This window comes from Urtica dioica, chromosome 7, assembly GCF_054948205.1.
Source record: "Urtica dioica subsp. dioica isolate 48M chromosome 7, U.dioica_male_clone48M_v1_H2, whole genome shotgun sequence".
Classification (NCBI taxonomy): domain Eukaryota; kingdom Viridiplantae; phylum Streptophyta; class Magnoliopsida; order Rosales; family Urticaceae; genus Urtica; species Urtica dioica.
In genome coordinates, this window is record NC_142762.1 from 20,107,798 (window position 1) to 20,129,965 (window position 22,168).

General features: G+C 38.9%; 3 protein-coding genes across 3 annotated transcripts; 2 read left to right on the plus strand and 1 right to left on the minus strand.

The window, feature by feature from the left end:
* The first annotated feature begins 296 nt into the window (after window positions 1-296).
* LOC149390344 (uncharacterized) lies at window positions 297-5,982 on the plus strand. Its single transcript, XM_089619749.1, has 10 exons — window positions 297-965; window positions 1,789-1,949; window positions 2,023-2,094; window positions 2,288-3,136; window positions 3,207-3,380; window positions 3,709-4,368; window positions 4,534-4,671; window positions 4,847-5,239; window positions 5,673-5,885; window positions 5,932-5,982. The coding sequence occupies exons 2-10, from the start codon at window positions 1,803-1,805 to the stop codon at window positions 5,980-5,982; spliced, it is 2,697 nt and encodes an 898-aa protein (XP_089475875.1). The 5' UTR covers window positions 297-965; window positions 1,789-1,802.
* Window positions 5,983-11,619: 5,637 nt separating this feature from the next.
* Window positions 11,620-13,180, plus strand: LOC149390345 (uncharacterized). The gene is made up of 5 exons (XM_089619750.1): window positions 11,620-11,686; window positions 11,756-11,848; window positions 11,914-12,015; window positions 12,098-12,558; window positions 13,162-13,180. The coding sequence occupies exons 2-5, from the start codon at window positions 11,789-11,791 to the stop codon at window positions 13,178-13,180; spliced, it is 642 nt and encodes a 213-aa protein (XP_089475876.1). The 5' UTR covers window positions 11,620-11,686; window positions 11,756-11,788.
* Window positions 13,181-13,242: 62 nt separating this feature from the next.
* Window positions 13,243-15,187, minus strand: LOC149390346 (uncharacterized). Its single transcript, XM_089619751.1, has 4 exons — window positions 14,540-15,187; window positions 14,239-14,435; window positions 13,302-14,039; window positions 13,243-13,255 (listed from the first exon to the last, which is right to left on the minus strand). The coding sequence occupies exons 1-4, from the start codon at window positions 15,185-15,187 to the stop codon at window positions 13,243-13,245; spliced, it is 1,596 nt and encodes a 531-aa protein (XP_089475877.1).
* Window positions 15,188-22,168: the final 6,981 nt, after the last annotated feature.

Below are 22,168 nucleotides of genomic sequence, written 5' to 3' on the forward strand. Positions count from 1 at the left end.
TAAAATAGAATAAACGCGATTTCCATAAAACACAAGGGATAGATGTCACTTAAAAGGGCAAAGGTGTACTATCAACTATCAAAACATATTTTGGCTCTTAAATTTAAAGATTTCATTTTGTCTCGTAAAGTTTGTGTAAAGGGATGCCTATTTCATTGTTTGTATTAATATCAATGTTAACATTTTAAGTGAGGGCATTTGGCCTTTTCAAAAAATTAAAACTGAAAAAGTAGAAAAAATCTTATAAATAGAGAGGATTTTGATAGGTAAATTTGTTTTAAGGTGTATATATATAGGGAATTTGACGTTAATAATACCATCTTGTTGTCACTTACCATATTTAGCCCAAAACTCAAAATTTGACACATGTAATACCTACACCAATAGGTAAAGACTATTATACCCTCAAAACTCATTTAAACGAAATAAACCATCCCAACCCAATTTTCTCCATTTTCCCTCGCACACCTACACCTCTTCATCTTCTCGGTTTATCTCCCTCCCTCTCTCTCTCACGATTTTTCAAACCTCCAACCCCTCCCACATTTTCGCTCTCACGATTTCACTATCTCTTCCTCTTCCCTCCCACGATTTCGCTCTCTAATCATCTTCCTCTGTGTCTCTCTTTCTCTCCCTGTCCTTCTCTTTCTCTTTCTCGCTCAAAAATCGCGACGACCCATCTCGGGGACCCACGACCCAGCTCTCGGCGACCCAGGTCTCGGCGGCGAAGGCGCAACCCACCTCTGCTCGACCCAGCTCTCGGCGACCCAGCATTCGGTGACCCAGCTGTCGGCGACCCACTCCTCGGCGACCCAGCTCTCGGCGGCGAAGGCGCAACCCACCTCTGCATGACCCAGCTCTCGGCGACGAAGGCACCTCTGCTCGACCCAGCTCTCGGTCTCTATCACATTCTTGACGTTAATCGGTGAAGAAGAAGAAAAGATTGTGTTCATCTTCATATCAAGGTAAATCGGCCGATCTCTATTAAAGCCTCAAATTGATTGAAAACTCTATTTAACCTCAAATTATTTGATTTAGGGTTTTTGGCTCAAATTTTTTTTGGGTGTTTTAGTGTATTTGGTGTTTGGGCGAGTGTTTGTTGTGTTTGGCCGAGAATGTGTTGTATTTGGGCGTTTGATTGTATTTGGGTTTGGGTGTTTGAGTGTATTTGTGTGTGGGTGTTTGAGTGTATTTGTGTTTGGCCGAGAATGTGTTGTCTTTGAGTGTTTGTGATTATTTGTGTTTGGGCGAGTGTGTCACGGAATGACCCGAGTCCGTGACACTTGTGTCACGAAGTGGATTCACTCCGTGACACATATTTCATTTAGTTCGGTCTCTTAAAACCCTAGAAATACTGGTGAGTGTTTGTTAAAACCCTATTTCATTTACTCAAAAAGGTATGAGTATCTCTATTTCATTTATTTCGGCCGAGTGTTTGTTGATTTAGGGTTTTTGGCTCAAATTTTTTTTGGGTGTTTTAGTGTATTTGGTGTTTGGGCGAGTGTTTGTTGTGTTTGGCCGAGAATGTGTTGTATTTGGGTGTTTGATTGTATTTGGGTTTGGGTGTTTGAGTGTATTTGTGTTCGGGTGTTTGAGTGTATTTGTGTTTGGCCGAGAATGTGTTGTCTTTGAGTGTTTGTGTGTATTGTGTTTGGCCGAGAATGTGTGTGTTTGTGTGTGTTTCGTGCTCGTGTATATATTTGATTGAACAATGTTAGGGTTTGACGAGTGTGTGTGTGCGTATTTGGTCTTGAAGTTGTTGAAAATTGGTGACTTGATTTGTTTCAGGTTTTATATATTCAATGACGAAGTCTAAAATAACCAAGGTCGAGGAGGCCTCAAACGTTCGAAGAAGTTCTAGGACGGCTTCGAAAAGGAAAATAATTTCGCCGTCCAAGCGTTCCAACGATGACGACGCGTTCGTCGTCGCACCAACAAAGATAAAGAAGGTATAGAATAAAAATGAAGTGACTTAATTAGATGTATGTGCACCTATTTGATTTTGTTTTGTGTTTGATATAGCCAAAAAACAAGGCTGAGTCATCGGGCGTTGCGACCGCCTTGGAGAGTCCTACAACTGCTATTCCCCGAAAGGTGAGTGTCAGAAACTCATTTTGATCCTGGTTCGTGACAGATGTGTCACGGACTCGATGACTTCGTGACAGATGTGTCACGAAGTCAGCGAGTCCGTGACACATCCGCCACGAAGTGGGTGAGTCCGTGACACATCTGTCACGAACTCAAGCATAATGGTTTCACTAATAATGTCATTGACTCATATGTGTAGGAGTGGAGACGGTTTATACCCGAGTCCAACGTTGAAGGATTTTCCTTTAACTTCCACGGGGGATTGGAAAATTTCCTCGCTCTCTTACTCGGCCGCAGCGCCGAGACTCAAGCTGGATTCGCCCAATCATGTTTTGGGCAGTTCGTGGGGCAACCCAAAATAGTCCGGTCGTCGGCGATTATAAGCCACTTGGTGTTGAGGACCGGGAGCTTCGAGGGCGAAACCACTGACGGGCTTCTGATTGAGATTGGAGGCCGAGTCCGGGAGTTCACGAAGAGAGACTTCCAGGAGATCACATTCCTCAAAGTCGTCGATGACTACGAGGAATTCAAGTTCGAGGGGGTTGTTTCTAATGACAGCCTGTTCAAAAAATTCTTCCCGGGGAAGTATTTGAGTCGGAACTTGGTCAACCAATTCTTGGAGGCGAGCGTAGATTGGCCGACAGAAGTTCAGGTAAATTACCTGAAAATTTACTTCGTCTTGAATGTCCTCCTGGCGGACGATGCGAAGAACAGGACACCGTGCGTAGAGCTCATTAAGGCGGTGGAGGACACGGACACATTCGGTCGCCATCCATGGGGCAACGTGGTGTGGAACTACCTTCTCGGCGAAGTCCGGAAGTTTGTGGAGAAGGGTGGCGAGCCAATGGAGCAAGGTAAAAAAAAAAGGAAGCTCCATCTCCCCGGATTCGTCGAGCCGCTTCAGGTTTGGGGGTACGAGTGTCTTCCTTTCCTGACGAACATGGGGGTTTGTGAGAAAGTCTCCACCACAGCTCGGCCAATAATGCGTCGGTGGAAGTCTATCGGACTTGTTCAAGATGCCGCCATGAGAGGAATCAACTTCAATGAGGTAATAAATTTGTAGGTTAATTCATACTTTATATTGATGACACTCATTTGTTAACTTGTCCCACGTATAGGTTGAATTTCACGGAATCGGCGACACTTCTTCAAGCGTTGCAACCCCTTCTACGACGGCAGCGGGGGTGGACAAACGCTCGGAGAAGAAACCAAAAAAAGACGCCCCACAACCAGAAACACCACCACCACAACCACCACAACAACCGTCCCATTCACAAGCACAGACAGTTGAGGTAACACAATTTTGGGTTTCTATTTTAATTTAAATGAATCCACTCCGTGACACATCTGTCACGGAGTGGATCCACTCCGTGACAGATGTGTCACGGAGTGGATCCACTCCGTGACAGATGTGTCACGGAGTGGATTCACTCCGTGACAGATGTGTCACGGAGTGGATTCACTCCGTGACACATCTGTCACGGAGTGAATCCACTTGTGTCACAGAGTGAATCCACTCCGTGACAGATGTGTCACGGAGTGGATTCACTCCGTGATAGATGTGTCACGTACTGGATTTACTCGTCAGCCAGCTTACTTTGTTATTTTGGTCATGGACAGTCCCGGCTCGACTCTCTCGAAAACTCAGTTGGAAATCTCGACGAGCGTTTCCGCTATATGCAAGACGACTACAGGAAGTTCAAAAAAGAAATTTTGGACGCGGTGAAGAGCTACAGAGTGGCTCTTGATGAACTGGATCAGTACTACGATTGGAGAAACGAGTTACAGTTAGAAAAGAAGCGCCGGGAGAAGAAAGCGGCCAAATTGAAGAAGTGGGAAGAAGTGATGGCGAAGAAGAGAGTGGAAAAAGAAAAGAAAAAAAAAGAGGAAGAAGAATATGTTGAGAAGCTGAAGAAAATGCAGGAAGAAGAGAAGAAAATGCGGGAAGAAGAAGAGAAGAAGCAGAGAGAAGAAGAAGAGGATAAGAAGAAAGAAGAAGAGGAGAAGAAGAAGAAAGAGGAAGACGAGGAGAAGAAGAAGAAAGACGAAGAAGAGAAGAAGAAGAAAGACGACGAAGACGAGAAGAAGAAGAAAGACGACGAGGACAAGAAGAAAAAGGACGACGGGGACAAGAAAAATAAGCAGGACAAAGACGACAAGAATAAGAAGGACGATGGCGCCAAGAAGAGCAAGAAACAGGAGGAGAAGAAGGATGGCAACCAAAAGAAGAAGAAAAACGAAGTCGAGAAAGGGAAAAAGAAACAAACCAGTCAACAAGAGGTACAAGATATGCAATAGACATATTATTTTTTTCTTTAAGAGTGGATTCACTCCGTGACAGATGTGTCACGGAGTGTACTTAGTGCGTGACACAGTGTCACGGAGTCGCTGAATTTCGTTATTTTGATTACACTCATGTTGAACTAAATGATTTTGAATGGTCAGGAAGATGAAAGTGACGTCGAAAACACACAAGGTCAACAATCTTGGGGTGATGAAGATTCGCCTCTCAGTCTAGAAGCCCAAATGAATGCAGAGGCTATGGAAGAGTATGAGTTGTTAGGGACACAGGGGGTTCAAGAGGTACCTCCATTAATTTGATGGTTGAACTTAATTCTTGACTTGTTTAGAAGCATATAATTGTTATGGTTGAACTCAACAATAAACTTGAACTCAAATAAGCATATAATTGTTATGAAATATTATTTTATGGTTGAACTCAACAATAAACTTGAACTCTATTTCTCTTGTTGGATAGATATATGACTTGAAGACACCGAATCCCCATATCCTTATTGAAGACTCACCTATCAAGAAACATTTGACCCGGCAACGACGCAGCCCCGATAGGTTTACTCCTTCCAAAAAGGCGTTGCCTTTTCTGAGGTTCACCAATGCTCCGGACGTGCTTCCTGATGAACTGCCGCTGTCGGAGGTAACCAAACAACCGGACCAGGATGACGTTGACGTCATGAAGTTGTGGTTCCAAGTCGGCTTGAAGAGGGGCCACAAGAACATATCTCAGGGCAAACCAAAATATAAGCCGGAGGAAGAAACCATAGCGCCTTCTATGGAACTTGGACAGATGGCTATCAACCAGAAGACCTTCTTCTACAACATGTGGCACGAGGACGGTTGGTTGTCTGATCAGGTATTAATGTGTGTCAGTAATTTTTAAAATATGTCTTGTTTTGCAGCTCACTTCGTGACAGATGTGTCACGGAATCAATTCACTTCGTGACAGATGTGTCACGGAGTCAATTCACTTCGTGATAGATGTGTCACGGAGTCAATTCACTTCGTGACAGATGTGTCACAGAGTGAATTGACTCCGTGACACATGTGTCACAGAGTGAATTGACTCCGTGACACATCTATCACGAAGTGAATTGACTCCGTGACACATCTGTCACGAAGTGTACTCAGTCCGTGACACATCTGTCACGGAGAGAATCCACTCCGTGACACATCTGTCACGGAGTGAATCCACTCCGTGACACATCTGTCACGAACTAAAGTCACTCCGTGACACTTGTGTCACGGACTGAGGTATTTAGTGCTTATGTTTATCTTTTGTCGTGCAGCATGTGGACGTCGCGATGTACTACCTCCGGAAGAAGAAAAAGGCGGGTTTGTTACGTCACTCCTTCACCATCATGTCCACGGTCTTCTTTAAGTATCTCCGAGATAGTTACACTCAGTTCAATGCTAGTCAAGATCCGGGTGTATTCTTAAAGAAGAAACTGAAAAAATGTGTCGTCGACCACATTACCGGAGAGTCTGGAGCGGAGCAACTGGTGGACCCATGGGACGGGGTCGATGATGTCTTCATCCCTGTAATAGATGGCGGACACTGGTATCTTCTTGTTGTCAACGTGCGTTCAAGGTGTATAATGGTGTACGACTCCATGAGTTCCACCGGTGGACACCAAACGCTCGTGGACACTGAAGTCAGAAACTTGGCCACCATTTTGCCATATGTTCTGCATGTCGCCGGCGTTCTACTCTCCAATGAAGAAATATTCAAGGTCGTCCACTACGATCAAATGCCACAACAAGACAATGGGTAAATATTTTAATTCTTAATTTTACATTCTTAATGACACATATCAATTAAAGCATGCGTTTTTTGTTCCTTCAGAAATGATTGTGGCCCTTCAGAAATGATTGTGGCATGTTTATGATCAAGACTGCCGAGTTTTTGGCGCACGACCTTCCATTGTCTGATTTGAAACAGGAGGACATGATCATGTATCGACAGAAAATGACCACCGAATTATACCGACACGGAGCGCTAAAACTACACACGCGTGGAAATGTCAATGTTGAGGCAACTTGAAATTATGTGTTTATGATTGTACGCATGTGTTTATAACTTTATATATGTATTCTTAGAACTTCAATTTCGTAGTTTAAAAGTGTATGTATGTGTTTATAACTTTATATATGTATTCTTAGAACTTCAATTTCTTAGTTTAAAAGTGTATGTATTGTTTATAACTTTATATATGTATTCTTAGAACTTCAATTTCTTAGTTTAAAAGTGTATGTATTGTTTATAACTTTATATATGTATTCTTAGAACTTCAATTTCTTAGTTTAAAAGTGTATGTATTGTTTATAACTTTATATATGTATTCTTAGAACTTCAATTTCTTAACAATAACATTGTTTCAATACCAATAAAGTTCAAAACATTCAAAATGTAATACATAGCAAAACACCAAGGAAGTTCTAGATATTCAATGATAAAACGTGTCGAATTACAAACCAAACCAATGTCCCATCCCCGGAGCCCTCATTTCCGGTGGAATTGGGTTGCGACACGTAGCTCTATTGTGACCTACACCTCCACAACGGGAACATTTACGAAGCGGGGCATCAGATTCTCCAAGAGAGGGAATCCTTCTCTTCTTAGGTCTACCCGCCGGACGACCTAAGAAGTTAGGCGGATTTACTTTGATCTGCTTGATTTCGTCGGGAAAAGTCCATGACGATTCACTTCCTTGAGGATGAATAACCCCTGCATACGCCAATTTCCAATACTCGGTCGTGTAGTACTCTGCACAATAGCTCTCAACTGGTAGGTTGCGTAAGCGACAAGCCGCAATGGCATGGACACATACAAATAGATCAGTTTGAAATTCTCGACACGAGCACGTCTTATCAATCAAGTTCACTGCCCATGGTGTTCCTTCTGTGTCTAAAACCTCGAATTCGTATACTGCAGAAGGCCGGACCTAAAACATAAGCAAAAAAAAGTTTAAACATAACCACTCAGTCCGTGACACATGTGTCACGAAATGACCCGAGTCCGTGACACTTGCGTCACGAAGTGGATTCACTCCGTGACACATGTGTCACGGACTGAAGTCACTCCGTGACACAAGTGTCACGGACTCGGGTCATTTCGTGACAGAATTTAAAAATTAAAAACACACTATAACCTGCATATTTGCCGAGACAGCAAGTTTTTTTAACATTTCGGTATGATATTCCATTGACAACACACTTTGAGTTGATGCCGCCTTTTCTCGTTGTTGGTAGAACCAAACTTGCATTCTCTCCCTCAACCAATCAAGGCACTTCACTATTGGAAATGATCTTGCTTTAACAGTTAACGCATTCAAAGACTCTGCGTTCACTACTACAAATTAACATATTGGGTGCGGAAGGGTATTAGGTGCGACATGTCGCACCTAAATGTTGCACCTAAGAACATATTAGGTGCGACATGTCGCACCTAATAGTCCTCCATGCGCCTAAAAATTTCGCTGATGTTTATGGCTATCCGGTGCGACTTTGTCGCACCTGATATGAAATTGTCGCACCGGATACTATTAGGTGCGACATATGTCGCACCTAATATCATTGGGTGCGACAGGTGTCGCACCTGATGGGTAAAAAAATTTAAAACGGTCAGAAGTTCCCCCCGAATGTTTTGGGTTCTGGACTTTCACATTGGGTGCGACAGTGTCGCACCTAAAAGTCATATTAGGTGCGACACTTATGACTATTAGGTGCGACAATGTCGCACCTAATAGTTTTAGGGTATTTATATACCCGAGCGTCTTCTTCTTCGCCCAACCTCACTCTCTCACTCTCTAACTCTCTCTTCTCTCTCTCTCTCTCCGACGCTCGTCCCCGGCGCCACCAGCCCCGCCTCCAGCCCGACCGACGCTCGTCCCCGGCGCCACCAGCCCCGCCTCCAGCGCCCGACGCTCGTCCCCGGCGCCACCAGCCCCGCCTCCAGCGCCCGACGCTCGTCCCCGGCGCCACCAGCCCCGCCTCCAGCCCGACGCTCGTCTCCGGCGGACCAGCCCCGCCTCCATTCCCGGCGCCGTCCTCCAGGTAAGCCTCACACTCTCTCTCTCTCTCTCTCTCTCTCTCTAACTCTCTCTTCTCTCTCTCTCTCTCCGACGCTCGTCCCCGGCGCCACCAGCCCCGCCTCCAGCCCGACCGACGCTCGTCCCCGGCGCCACCAGCCCCGCCTCCAGCGCCCGACGCTCGTCCCCGGCGCCACCAGCCCCGCCTCCAGCCCGACGCTCGTCTCCGGCGGACCAGCCCCGCCTCCATTCCCGGCGCCGTCCTCCAGGTAAGCCTCACACTCTCTCTCTCTCTCTCTGTCTCTCTCTCTCTCTGTCTCACTCTCTCTCTCTCTCTCTGTCTCACTCTCTCTTCGGTGCAGGGAGTACAAGTGGGATTCTGTTTGGCAGTGCAACCAGGTGAAGAAGAGATCGGAATTATCGGACGTACGTAAAACACGTTAGATATTTCAATGCCTTGTCAATCGGTCACACAACTAATCTTTTTTTTTCCTTTTCTTCTTTTCTTTTTTTGCAGAGAACTTCTTGAAGGGCTATAGACCAGCTCCCGGCCCACCCTCGGCCCAGCCATCGCCGCAGCTTGGTCACTCGTAGCCCCGTCGTCTCAGTGCCTCGTCGTCGCCTCGGAAAAACGTTAGGTATTTGTAATTATTAATATTTATAGATTATTTAATATTTTTAGATTATTTCGTATAGATTAATTAGTAATATATATGAAAATAGTAACATGTTAGATTAAATGATAATAGAACTTTGATGAAAATAGTAGCATATAGTAATAGTCAATTTTTTTTAATAATGTGTAATATGATAGATTAGATTAATTAAGTTAATATATTAAATTAATTAGTAACGTGTTTAGTGTAATTTAATGTAATTGTAACATGATTTGTTTAAGTATTTAGTATGTTAATAAGATAGTCTTGGTTCAATTTAGTATTTAGTATGTTAATAAGATAGTCTTGGTTGGTTATATATGTGTTTTTGTTTTAATTGCAGATTTTGGTTAGTCAATATTTTAGGGGAAACTCTGCCGAATTTTCGGTAGAATAAAACGTATATCTCAAGAAAATTAACTCTTTTGATAATATATTTTAACGAATTAACTAATTTGTCGAAATTGGTTAACTCGTTAATGAAATCAGTAGTGAATTTGTATATATTAACGAATTCTAACCACTTTTCAAAATTAATACATGTCAATCACAATTTCTCTTTCATTCTTACAAATTCGCTCTCGAATCTTTCAAATATTAACGATCCACTATCAATTTCCTAACAATTCATCACTCTCAATTTCATAATAATTCACTCTAAATTTCAAATATTAACGATTCACTCTCAATTTTACCTCTCAATTTCCTAATAATTCAATCCTACAAAATGAATTCTAACGATTCAGTTTTATCCCCCTATTTCCTGTCTCATTCAGAAGAATGTCAAATCCAAGTAGGGACTGGATTACCGAGACACCCAAATTTCGCTGCAGAGCCTCGTAACGTACGTCTGGGACTAGCTTCTGATGGGTTCAACCTGTTTGGGGAAATGAGTCTAGCGTATAGTATGTGGCCCGTGGTACTAACTGCGTACAACTTGCCACCTTGGTTGTGCATGAAAAAAGAGTACTTGATGCTAACGCTTTTGATACCTGGACCGAGCTCACCTGGAAAAGACATGGACGTATTTTTAGAACCACTAGTTGAAGAGCTGAAAGAATTGTGGGATAATGGATTCCAAGTGCGAGACGGGGCGAACGATGAAGTGTTTCGGTTGCGTGCCGCGCTTCTATGGACGATAAACGACTTTCCGGCTCGATCGTATTTGTCGGGATGGAGTGGCCAAGGGTATCTTGCTTGCCCCACGTGCAACATTGAGACGCCATCTATGAAAATTGCTACTAAAATTGCTAATGACATCATCTTAATTTGTATATTCCAGATTTATGACATGAAAGTTAGTGGTTTCGACGTGTCTGAAGAACTTTACGCGTTGTCTACGGGATCTATGCAAATTGCTCATCAGTATCCGAGTTGCTTTGTGAATGGCGTGAAGTTCATCACTCGTCGTCGTGATAACCAACGAATCACCCAGAATAGCGGTGTTTGTGTGCCCCTGAACGACTTCAACTTTTACGGTCGAATGGAAGACGTAATCGTGCTGAACTATACACATAACTGTCGTGTCGTACTGTTCAAATGCATATGGTATGGTGACAAGTACAATGCAGGACGTATAGTGCACGTTGATAAGACCACCGGAGCAACGAGTTCGTATACCGCCAAAGAGTGGTTTACAGAAGAGCCGTTTATACTCGCGACTCAAGCGAAACAAGTGTTTTACATCCAAGATCTTGTTAAGGGTCGCGAATGGGAAATCGTTCAGGAATGCAATCAACGTGGGATATGGGACATTCCTGAAGTTGATCCGACCACTTCAGCATCGATTCCATTGACAATAGAATTGTCAAATATCGACCGTCTTAATCATCGACACGAAACTGCTACGGCCGAGCTTGTTAATGTCGTTGAAGATGATGAAGAAGTGGATGAAGAAGATGAGGCGCTTGCCGTTTTTGAGGGAGACGATGTTGATGTCGATACTAACATTACATCGAGTGACAACGATGAATGACTAACACCATGTAATAACCGTAGTCGTCGAATAGTAATTACATAGTAATTAAAAATACTAACTACAATTCATTTTGCAGGATGTCTACTTCAGGTCAGGACCCATCAGGAGGAGAGCATGACCCCCCGCAGATGCCGAGGAAGAAGCGGGGACCAACGACTGGCGTCGTTTCTGCGAGAGCTCGTGTTGGGACCCCTGGAGCGAACACAGTTCGCTACGATCAGAATGCGCAGGCGTTCTACCAAGACGTCAGGGAGCAAAATCCGTTGATCGGGACGTTCCAAAACCGATTAGGAAACCTGATCAAGAGTACCATTCCAGTCGACCTCCCAGACTGGAATCATGTGCCTGCGCAGAGTGTGGCGGCTCTTATGAACTCGATTCATAACGAGTATAACTTCGTTTATGCACATCCCGAGAGTGGCGAGCTTGTGCCTGCAGATCCTATTCGCAACGAGATTGATATGGCTATCATTCGCGATGCGAAGAGGATGCGTCGTGGCCAGAAGTCGAGGTTGTCGCAGCTCTTCTTCAAGACATTTTGCGGGAGTAAGGACCTCGCTAAAAGTGAAACTCCCGATGGCTACAACCAGGAAGCCTGGTTGAAAGCAATAGAGGTGTTCGACTCGCCAGAGCATAAGGTATGAGTTGAACTTCCGATGATTATTCGAATTTCTTAAAATTAAACTTCACGTATTTATGTCTTGCAGGCGAAATCTCTCCGCAACCGGGAAAATTCGAAGATGAAGAAGACGAAGGCGAGGCAAGGCTCGCTTAGTTTTTTTGGTCATCGCTCGAGGAACGTAAGTCTCTTAAAATTAATATGTAATATATATGTGATTCATATTTTAATGTTGAAAAATTACAGCGAAGAGAAGATGGGAGTATAGGCTCGGCTTTAGCGATATGGTTAGAAAAACACCAGGACGCTAAGGGATCGTGGACGACGGACTTCGCGAAGACGCAATACGTAAGTTAATTTTTTTTATTTACTATATTTAATTACTTTATTTCTTCTTATCTTATAAGTTTTTTGTGGTTTTATTTTGAAGGATCAAGTCACCGCCCAGACGATAGATATTTTGCGGCAAGCGGAGGAGCAAAACATCGTGATCTCCCAAGAAGATGCGGAGATGTACGCGATGCGCGATGTTTTGGGAGTGCGCAGAGACTGGGAAGTCGGTTTAGGGCCTTCGATCCCAAGGTCATCGTTGGGTGTTGCCCAAACGCTAGATGGAGGCTCGTCAAGTTCGTCATCTCAGACCGATCCATTGGTTGCCGAGATGCGAGCTCAGATGGATGCCCAACAAGCCGAGCTGCAACTGATGCGGCAACAGATCGCCTTCCTCAGCCAGCAGCACAACCAGCCTCCCACGACTCCTCAACCTCCGCCTGCATCGCAACCAGGTGGGACGGATCAGCAGACGCCAGGTTCCACGCCAGGTTCCACGCCAGGTTCTATGGATTACTTGCGAGATCGTCCTTACGGAAGCGGCGGAACGAGCGGCAGCGCGTCAGGCAGTGGTGGACGAGGACGAGGAAGCGGTTCTCGAAGTTCTGGCAACTTATTCGGCAGAGGAAATTCTACTATCGATAAGTTTTATAAGAAAAAAAAATAGGAATTAATTTTTTTTCGTTTTTTGTAAATAATTTGTATTTTTAATTAAGAATTCTATTTTTAGAATATTATTTCTAATTCATTTAGAATTTTGTTTAATTAATATTATTTTGTTAATTTACTTTTTTTAATTTTGTATTTTTTTTTAATTAAACAAACGTATTGGGTGCGACATTGTCGCACCGAATACCATGGCGCGAAAACTTTCAGGTGCGACATTGTCGCACCCGATATGCCATTACCCGCCAATTCTACAAAATTTGGCAGGAAAATAACTTGGGCATTAGGTGCGATTAGTCGCACCTGAAAATGTCGCACCTAATGGGGTACCTATTAGGTGCGACATGTCGCACCCAATACCTTCTGCGACGGGTTATCAGGTGCGACAGTGTCGCACCTATTGTCGCACCTAATAAACCATTAGGTGCGACATTTGAGGCATTGGGTGCGACATCCGTCGCACCGGATAACGTCTTTTGTCCTAGTGGTTGTTTGAAGTTATGATCGTATACCTTGATGTCTTGAAAAAACAACGTGCCCACTTCTCATTTCCTACTTCGTTGACAAGGTACGGACGTATCAACGGGTCTTCCTTGTCCAACATGCGCATAAACTTTTGATATTTAAATATAGTATACGCTTTTGCTGCACCGTAGAACTTCCAATTGAATTCCTTGCCAAGTTTTTTGAATTTTGCCTTGACGTTATTCTTCACGTGGTATGCGCAAAAACCATGTTCTGCTCTTGGAAAAACTTTCTTCGCGGCGTTAATGATTCCGGTGTTTCGGTCGGATACGATGACCATGTTATCCCTCTCCCCCAATGCTTCCTTAAGTTTGTTGAAGAAATAAAACCAGGACTTGGAAGTTTCGGACTCACCAATACCATAGGCAAGCGGGAATATTTGCTCATTTGCGTCCATCGCGGAAGCCGTAAACATGCTGCCCTTGTGATAGTTTGTCAAGAAGGTTGCATCAACAATTACAACAGGCCGACAATACTTCCATCCCTCTCTGAACGGAGCCAAAGAAACGAAAAAGTACATGAAATATTTATGACGGTCAGTTTTTAGGTCGATGAGAGAACCTGGATTCTTTTGCTCTAACATGTACTTGTATTTTGCAAGAGAGGCATATGACTCATCATCAGTCCCATACAAGGATTGTATTGCACATTCTTTTGCCCTCCATGCTTTTCTGTATGAAATATTGACTCCAACCTCTGTTCGCATGTAACTCTGAATCTCCTTTGGGGTACAACTATGTACAGTTGGATCAATAAATTTGTGTTTCACCCTCTCTCCAACGAACTCTGCAGTAGCTTGCGGTTGCCCTTTTTGTCTTTCCTCCACAGAACAAGTGTGCTTTGGATCATATCTTGAACCATAAACACATACACACGATCAAAAACAATTTAAAATTAAAAGGGCATACATTTCCTGACATATCTGTCACGAAGTACATCCACTCGTGTCAGGAGTGGATTCACGTCGTGATAGATCTGTCACGGACTGATTCATCTACGAAGAGAAATGAAATTTCAAATAAAATCAGTTTTTAGGTCGTGAAATTTTACCTTCTAATTTCAAAACAATCCGTGTTCTTTAGCTTCACTGCCCGGACCGCCCAATCACAATTTTTACCCGCACAAATGACATGAAGTTTGAGCGGAGATGAGTTCTTCGTTTTGAACCGATAATGATTATTGATTGCATCCATCCGCAAATGCTTCAACAACGCCGCTTTGTTTGCATATAATCCTTTTTTTTTACTCTTACCGGAGATAAAATATCCAACACCTCAATATCGTTACTCTCGACACATGTATTTGATTCGGGAGCCGTAACCGAACACCCCCCATTCTCTTGGCTCGATACATTCTCTTTTCTTTGTGATCGAGTTGGCGGCTGTGGTGGAAGAGGAGGCTCTTCCTGGTGTTGAGTCTGTGGTGGAGCCTCTATTGACAAAATAACTGGTGGTGGAGACCTTCTGGGTTGGGGTGTTGCCTGGCTAACAGTATTCATGTCATCCAACCCAACAGTATCATTGTCGAAAGCCTCCGGACTTGGTACGTCCCATTCACGTGCCTCGGATATAGGACTCGGCATGTTTGGAATGATCCTGCTTCGATTGCAACCAAATCCACTCTCGCTTGTGTTTGCTGTTGGAGTGGATCCAACCCGTGGAGAAGACGCGCCATCCGCTTTTTTATCCTGAAATGCCTCCGGACTAATCTCAAGTACAAGATTCAACTTCGTCCGGTTCGGTTCGTTCTTCCTCAAGTACAAATAACATCGCAAACTTTCGTCGTCGTCTATGGTTGGCGGTACGAGCCCGTCAGCTTCATGCTTGACGTTGATTGAATGCGTTGCAGGGGTCACGTTCAACCGAGCATACAATGTTTGCATCAAACTTTGGTAATTCAATTTGGTAGGAAGTAAAAGCGTAAGAGTACCACCCTCTTGATATACGCCCGGTTTTACCCATTTCCCGCTATGCTTAGCATATAAACATATTTCCGCCATACCTGTATACGTTCACTCAGTATTAGAAATGAGTATTAAAAGACGGTTATTAACATGGAAAAACATCCAGTTCGTGACACTAGTGTCACGAAGTGAATCCAGTTCGTGACACTAGTGTCACGAAGTGAATCCAGTTCGTGACACCTGGAAAATTTCAACACTGAAATTCCAAACACCATTTTTGGCGAAGTAAAAACTCAAAAAAGCTTTGGAACACGTTCAAACTGAACGAAATCACTAAAATAGCTCTTAGTTGTTAGAAGAACAAGCTACTTACCCAGATTTGACGCCAAGATTTGACGGTCACCGGAGAAGACACTCGACCTAGATCTGACGACGGTGACCGGAGAAGACTTGGACCCACGCTGAAGAGGGTGAGCGATTGAAGAGTGAGCGTGAATGAGAGAGATGCTTGGAGGGAAATGAAGATCTGAGTCAGCGTGAATGAGAGAGCTGCTTTGGAGCGTGAATGAGGGTTTTTTTTTTCAGAGACCGTGAAAGAGAGAGTGAAGATGAGAGAGTGAGCGCAAGAAGGAAGATCTGAGGGGAGGGTAATTGAGGAAATTTTTATTTCTCTTTCCTAGTCAAAGTAACATATGTGTCAAAATATTGGTTTTGGGCTAAATATGGTAAGTGACAACAAGATGGTATTATTGCTGTCAAAACCCCATATATATAATAGAAATGTTAAGTGATATTTTTTATTTTTTTTAAAACTGATGGAATAAACGCGGCATTTCGATAAAACACAACGGATAGATATGATATTTTCCCTTAATAATATTTACGGTATATGCATGAGATAGTAACATTTACCATTCGCAAAATATAAAATTCAAAACTTGGCGGTTAATAATATTTATTGAGTATGCATATGATTGTTAATAATATTTTTCATTCGTGAAATTGAAAAGAAACTTAAATGAGGATTACTAAAATTAATTATGAAAATTAATATCCATTATTAATCATTAAACATAATTTGGTATATAATATTTAGAAAAATTTGTTGCATCTAGTCAATCCCCTAACTTCTTTTAACATTCTAGCCAAAATTTCAATTTATTAAGAAAATAGTTCACCCTGTAAGAGTTAGTTAAATTAACTAAACCATTTAATTTAATTTACTTCGGCCAGGTTGACTATTTTCTTAATAAAATGAAACTTTGAATATGTTTTAGAAACTGGATGGGCTGACTATTAGTGTGAAATCCCAAATTTTAAGCTTTATTAAAAAGCTAAAATTTTTGTGTTCGAGTGATGTTAGTATTTTTTTTAATAAAGTAGTAGTGAATGATTTATTTATGTGGTAGTTTTTGAAGTTTTATTTTTTTTATGTTTGTTTTAGAGAGTTTTTTATTTTTAATATACTCTTTTGATTTCAAAATAAGGATATAATATATATATATATATATATATATATATAAGTTATAAATTATAAATAAGTTCTTGTGTATATATATACATACTTCACATATATTATTATAAATATATATATATATATATATATATATATTATGATTATAAATTAAAGTTAATTATGTTTGTTTTAGAGTGTTTTTGATTTTTAATATACTCTTTTGACTTCAAAATATGAATATAATATATATAAGTTATAAATTATAAATAAGTTCTTGTGTGTATATATATACATACTTAACATATATATATATATATATATATATATATATATATATATATTATGATTATAAATTAAAGTTAATGTATGCACGTGTGATATGTGATATAAAAGTAATATATATATATATATATATATATATTTATATTATGTTATATAACATAATCCAATATAATATAATATAATATAATGTTATGCATATATTACTTATATAAATATATTAAGTAATCTAAATAATGTTACTACGTGCATATATTATGTTTTTATAAAAAAAAATATATTAATAATAATCAATATGTGAGTAGAAGTAGGATTAGTTTTGGGCTTTTAGGGTTTAATAAAACCTTATATATAAACATCATATCCTTTTCTTTTCAAGTTTTTTCTCTGCTCTCCTTCTCCCATTCCTCTCTTTGTTTGGAAATTCGTAGCTCTAAATAGTTATGTTTTTTTTATCTAGTTCGGATTCCTTGAAAACGGTTTCTTAAAACGCTTGCCCTGATTTCAAAAATTATTATTTTGCATCAATTCTTTTTGGAAAAGTTATGTTTAAATGTCTTCTATCTAAATCTTTAATCGAAAAATATTTTTATGAAATACATAATATTTTTCGATTATTTTCAAATCAGTACGCAGACTTCGGACCTATTTTCGATTTTCAGACTTTAAACGTTTACTGTGGATTCAAAAATAAAAAGTTAGGTTTAAATGTCTTCTATCTAAATCTTTAATCGAAAAATATTTTTATGAAATATAGAATATTTTATGATTATTTTAAAAACAGTGCGCAGATAGTTTTTGGCAAAAAATTTTAAAGTTAGATTTTAGCACTTCTTTTATTTTTAATAAATAGTTAAAAAATGATTTTGGCCGTGGTTCCTTTACAAAAAGTGATCAAAATTATGTTTTATATGTACTGGAATTTTAACAGAAGTTTTCTCAGAGTTTTAGTTTTCAACCGAAACCCTAATAGACAAGGGTATTTTGGTAATTTCACTTTGAATGTCGTTTCTGAAAACTTCCAGAATCTAAAGTATGTCTTGAATCTTTTTCTTAGCTGATCCCCGATAGTCTTTTACCCCGACTAGGTTTTGAGTCAAGTAGAGCTTCCAATCCGTCTTCGACCCAAAGAGCTTTATTCCCGTTTTGTCAAGGTGAGAATAATCTCACTGCAACATAGATTAGTTCAAAATAAAATACGATAAGTATATGATCTGAATGAGTTAATAATATTTTTTGAAATTGTTATTGTGTGATTGTTTGATATATGTGTGTTATGGTATGATATGGCATGGTATAATAAATTATGAATGATATGTTATGATATGCTGAGTTTATGATATGGTATGGTATGTTATGTTATGTGATGATATGATATGGAATGGTATGGTATGTTATGTGATGATATCTTATAATTAGAATACTTATATCATGTTCTTATTTATAGTCATGTTATCATGTATATTTTATGTCATACGTCATTCATGCATGTCACGAAAATTAAAAAAAAAAGTGAAAAGATAAAGATAAGCAAGGGAGTCGTACCGCCTCGAGCTACGGAGGTCTTAAGGAGAATTTCTCGAGCCGACTTACGGGCCCAAATGGGGAAATTTCTCGAGCCGAGGCCCTAATATGTTTATTAGACAGAGCGAAGTGTGGGACCTTGCAACCTCATATCTTCATCTCTAAAGTGCGCTCTGAAATAGGCACGACTACCTTAAGGGCACCCCGAATTAAAAGTTGATAGAATCAAGAAAAGAAAGAACAAGTCACCATTTAGTTTTAAAATGCAAATAACCGGTTCATGCATTGCATTACTCTTTTTATTTTGTGAGCTTTATATTATTCTCGCTGAGCGTAAGCTCATTTCTTCGAAAAAAAAATATACGTTTGTGTTGTAGGTAAACAGCTTGCAAGGAACTGAGCAGGGCGAACTAGCGGCGTCGATAGCGAGAGAGTTGAGTTATGGTTTTTCATTTACAGAATAAGTCTTCTGCTATAAGTCTTTAAGAAATAAATTTTTAAAGTTTTTATTTTCAATTATTTCAAAGTTATGAAGTTTAAAAGAGTTTTCTAATTTGGTTGAGATTTAGATTATGGATTATGTTTTAATATGTTTGCTGCTATGTTTTGTTTTAAATTCGTATTTTCAATTTTGGTTAAGTAATTCTCATGAAATGTTTGATATGCAATCTTCATATTTTTCTTAAATGCTTTTGTTTGTTTTTAAGATCTATAAAATTTTGGTTCGTCTTGATTCGATGTGTTTAAAAAAAAAAAATTCCTCCAAGTTTTCTAAATTTTCTAAAATTTTAAAAAGTAAGAAAAGTAAGATGGTCCGAAAAGTCGGGTCGTCACAACTAGCTTAATTTTCCTAATATTTAATAATATTTATTTTTTGCAAAATTATAAAAAAAAAACATGAAACTGATTCTAAATTTGAGTCTATGAAATCAGTTGTAAAAGTCGTTCTTCAAAATAGTGAGTGATTAATAATGAAGAAAATAAGGATTGAAAATGAAACATTGACTATGTATAGAAATTTAGAGAATTTGATCACAAACTCATCCAAGCATCGCATAAAAAGATCTTAGCAGCAAAAGTTTGTAGAAACCGAATACTCTTATATTAAATTTCTAGAGAAAAGATACGAACTCGAATTAGATTATGAATTTCTACGATTACGACTCTCTGATAATGAAAATTGTAGTTTGAGAAGATATAATATAAGATCGACTATTTTTAAATAAAAAAATTAGCAAAATAGTCAATTTAAATATTTGAGTTTAGCAAAATAGTCCATTTTTCGTAAATTTTAGGTAAATAGCCACGGTATTTTATTTACAACTGTATTTTTTACAAAAATACTCATAAATAAGCTCAATTTTTTTTTGGGTATTTATGGGTATTTTTTTGTAAATATACGCTTGTAAATAAGCGTAAATAAAATGCAGTAGCTATTTACCTAAGATTTACGAAACGTTGACTATTTTACAAAATCAAACATTTAAGTTGGCTATATACCTAATGGACCATTTTTTAATTAAACAATAGTTTAGTTATAATTTTAACTCCATCATTAAAAAAGGCCGAACTTTTACAAATCTCTAATATTAATGACGGTTATGATCACAATATTAATTAAAAGAATGTATGGAAAAAAAAAAAGAATTGTTGTAACTAGTCAATCCCAACTTCTTTTAAAATTTTAGCAAAAGTTTCATTTTATTAAGAAAATAGCCCATCTGACCGCAATTAATTAAATTAAGTAAACCAATTTACTTAATTTACAACGGCCTACTAAACTATTTTTTTAATATATTTTTTTTTGTTATTTTTAAACAGACGGTGGGCTATTAGGTTTTTGACCTAATTTCCCTAAAATAAAAGCTTATATCTAAAATGTTAATTACTTTAATATAGAACTATATAAGTTATGAATACTTCGTTGATAATATGAAATTTGTTTACATGCACATATCTTATCATGTCAAGCATTTCCATGAATGAAATATATCAATAATGCTCAAAATGGGTAATAATAATAATAAGACAACGTAGAGGAAGAGAGAGAAATAAATTATATTTTGCCATTTTGGTAGTTTCGTAATCCAAACTTATTCACACATGCAAAATAGTTATAATAGTATGCAATGAAACGATCTTATTTGTGAAAAGCCTACAAAACAATCTAAACCTTTTATTTTACATTCAACATTTCAGATTATCCAAAATAATAATAATAATAATAATAATAATAATAATAATAATAATAATAATGGACAAAAGACACATGTCTACACATAAAAAGTAGGATTCAAATGAGAAATAATAATAATAATAATAATAATAATAATAATAATAATAATAATAATAATAATAATAATAATAATAATAATGGGCAAAAGACACATGTCTTGCACATAAAAAGTAGGATTCAAATGAGAAATTATCAATAATATTACAAAAACTCTCTTTTCCCCTCCTAAAACGAACTTTAACCATTTTCTATTTCTCTTAAAAAAATATTACTAGGGTTTAAAATTTATATAGTTATCGCTTCCCTTATGAAATTACGCCGAGTTTAACCAATAAGAGGACTCTTGTTTTGGATGGAGATTTTTATCTTTTTTTATCTTTGTGTCTTCATCCATACTCGTCAAATTTATCATCATATATATGGACACTTCGCGGTCGTCATCCAGAACTCAGAGTCAGGGCCCGCGAGTGAGACAACGGCCCAACACCCCTCCTAAGGGAGGCCCATTTTCAGATTTGTTGTTTTCAGTTTATAAAAATAATAAAAAAACGTAGGTCTGGATATTAAAGTATCTAATGACAAAGTGGAAGGCTTTCTCTCATAACAAAAAAGACCAAGTAATAAAAAAAACAAAAAATTAGCTACGTAAACCACCTAAACTATAAGAATTGTAAATTAGCCAACCTTTGGTAAATACTTTGTAAATAGCCAACTTGCATACGTGGCAGTCTATTAACTACCTAAAATATATGTTTGGTTGTGTTAAATAAGGCTTTTATTAATCTGTTAATAAGTTTACTTGGCTATTTACAAGAAATTAACCAAATGTGGGCTATATCTCAATCCACTATATCCGTGTGGCTATATAACTTAATAACCCTAAAAAAAAGCCTAAAATTATCTCTGACACTACTACAAATACTGTTTTCCGGTGCGGAAGACATTCGGGTGCGACTTTTCGCACCAAAAATTCGCACCAAATAAGGCTTTCAAGTGCAACTTTTCGCACCCAACACTCAAACAAGCATTAGAAAATTTTCGCTGATTTTTTTAACTTTGGGTGCGACTTTTCGCACCCAAAAGTCTATCAAAACTATTAGGTGCGACATAGTCGCACCCATAGGCTGAAAACATTTTAGCGGCCAACTTTTCCCCTCTTTTTGGTTAAAATATCATTGGGTGCGATTGATATTCAAAACCTATTATTGCCCTGATTGATATTAAAAAATTAAACGTTTTTTTTTATAACATTAAAGTAGTATTTTTATGTTACCAAATAACGGGAAAAAAGCGATAAGCTATGCTGATAAAGTCCCATTTTTTTTTATTAACTTTTTTAAGGCCCTACTTTTTTTTTTCCAAATAAAAAAATTAAAATGGTAAAATTAATTTAAATATGATTATAAAAGGCCCCAATTTTTTTGCCTCTCGCTCAAAGCCCCCAAATTCCTTGAGCAGGCTCTGCCAGAGTCATCGTCATCCCTGCCACTACGAGCCCTTCTCCCTTGTGCACACCAACATCAATCGATCGTCTCCAATGAAATAATTTTTTTTAATGTTTTTAATTTATCTAGTTTTTATC

Coding starts and splice junctions, on each gene's coding strand:
- LOC149390344 (XM_089619749.1), top strand. CDS start 1,803: ATGACGAAGTCTAAAATAACCAAGGTCGAGGAGGCCTCAAACGTTCGA. Junction 3,381..3,708: donor CACAAGCACAGACAGTTGAG/GTAACACAATTT, acceptor GGTCATGGACAG/TCCCGGCTCGACTCTCTCGA. Junction 4,369..4,533: donor AACAAACCAGTCAACAAGAG/GTACAAGATATG, acceptor TTGAATGGTCAG/GAAGATGAAAGTGACGTCGA.
- LOC149390345 (XM_089619750.1), top strand. CDS start 11,789: ATGAAGAAGACGAAGGCGAGGCAAGGCTCGCTTAGTTTTTTTGGTCAT. Junction 11,849..11,913: donor TTGGTCATCGCTCGAGGAAC/GTAAGTCTCTTA, acceptor GAAAAATTACAG/CGAAGAGAAGATGGGAGTAT. Junction 12,016..12,097: donor ACTTCGCGAAGACGCAATAC/GTAAGTTAATTT, acceptor TTTATTTTGAAG/GATCAAGTCACCGCCCAGAC.
- LOC149390346 (XM_089619751.1), bottom strand. CDS start 15,187: ATGGCGGAAATATGTTTATATGCTAAGCATAGCGGGAAATGGGTAAAA. Junction 14,436..14,539: donor GATCACAAAGAAAAGAGAAT/GTATCGAGCCAA, acceptor ATCTCCGGTAAG/AGTAAAAAAAAAGGATTATA. Junction 14,040..14,238: donor GATTGTTTTGAAATTAGAAG/GTAAAATTTCAC, acceptor TTATGGTTCAAG/ATATGATCCAAAGCACACTT.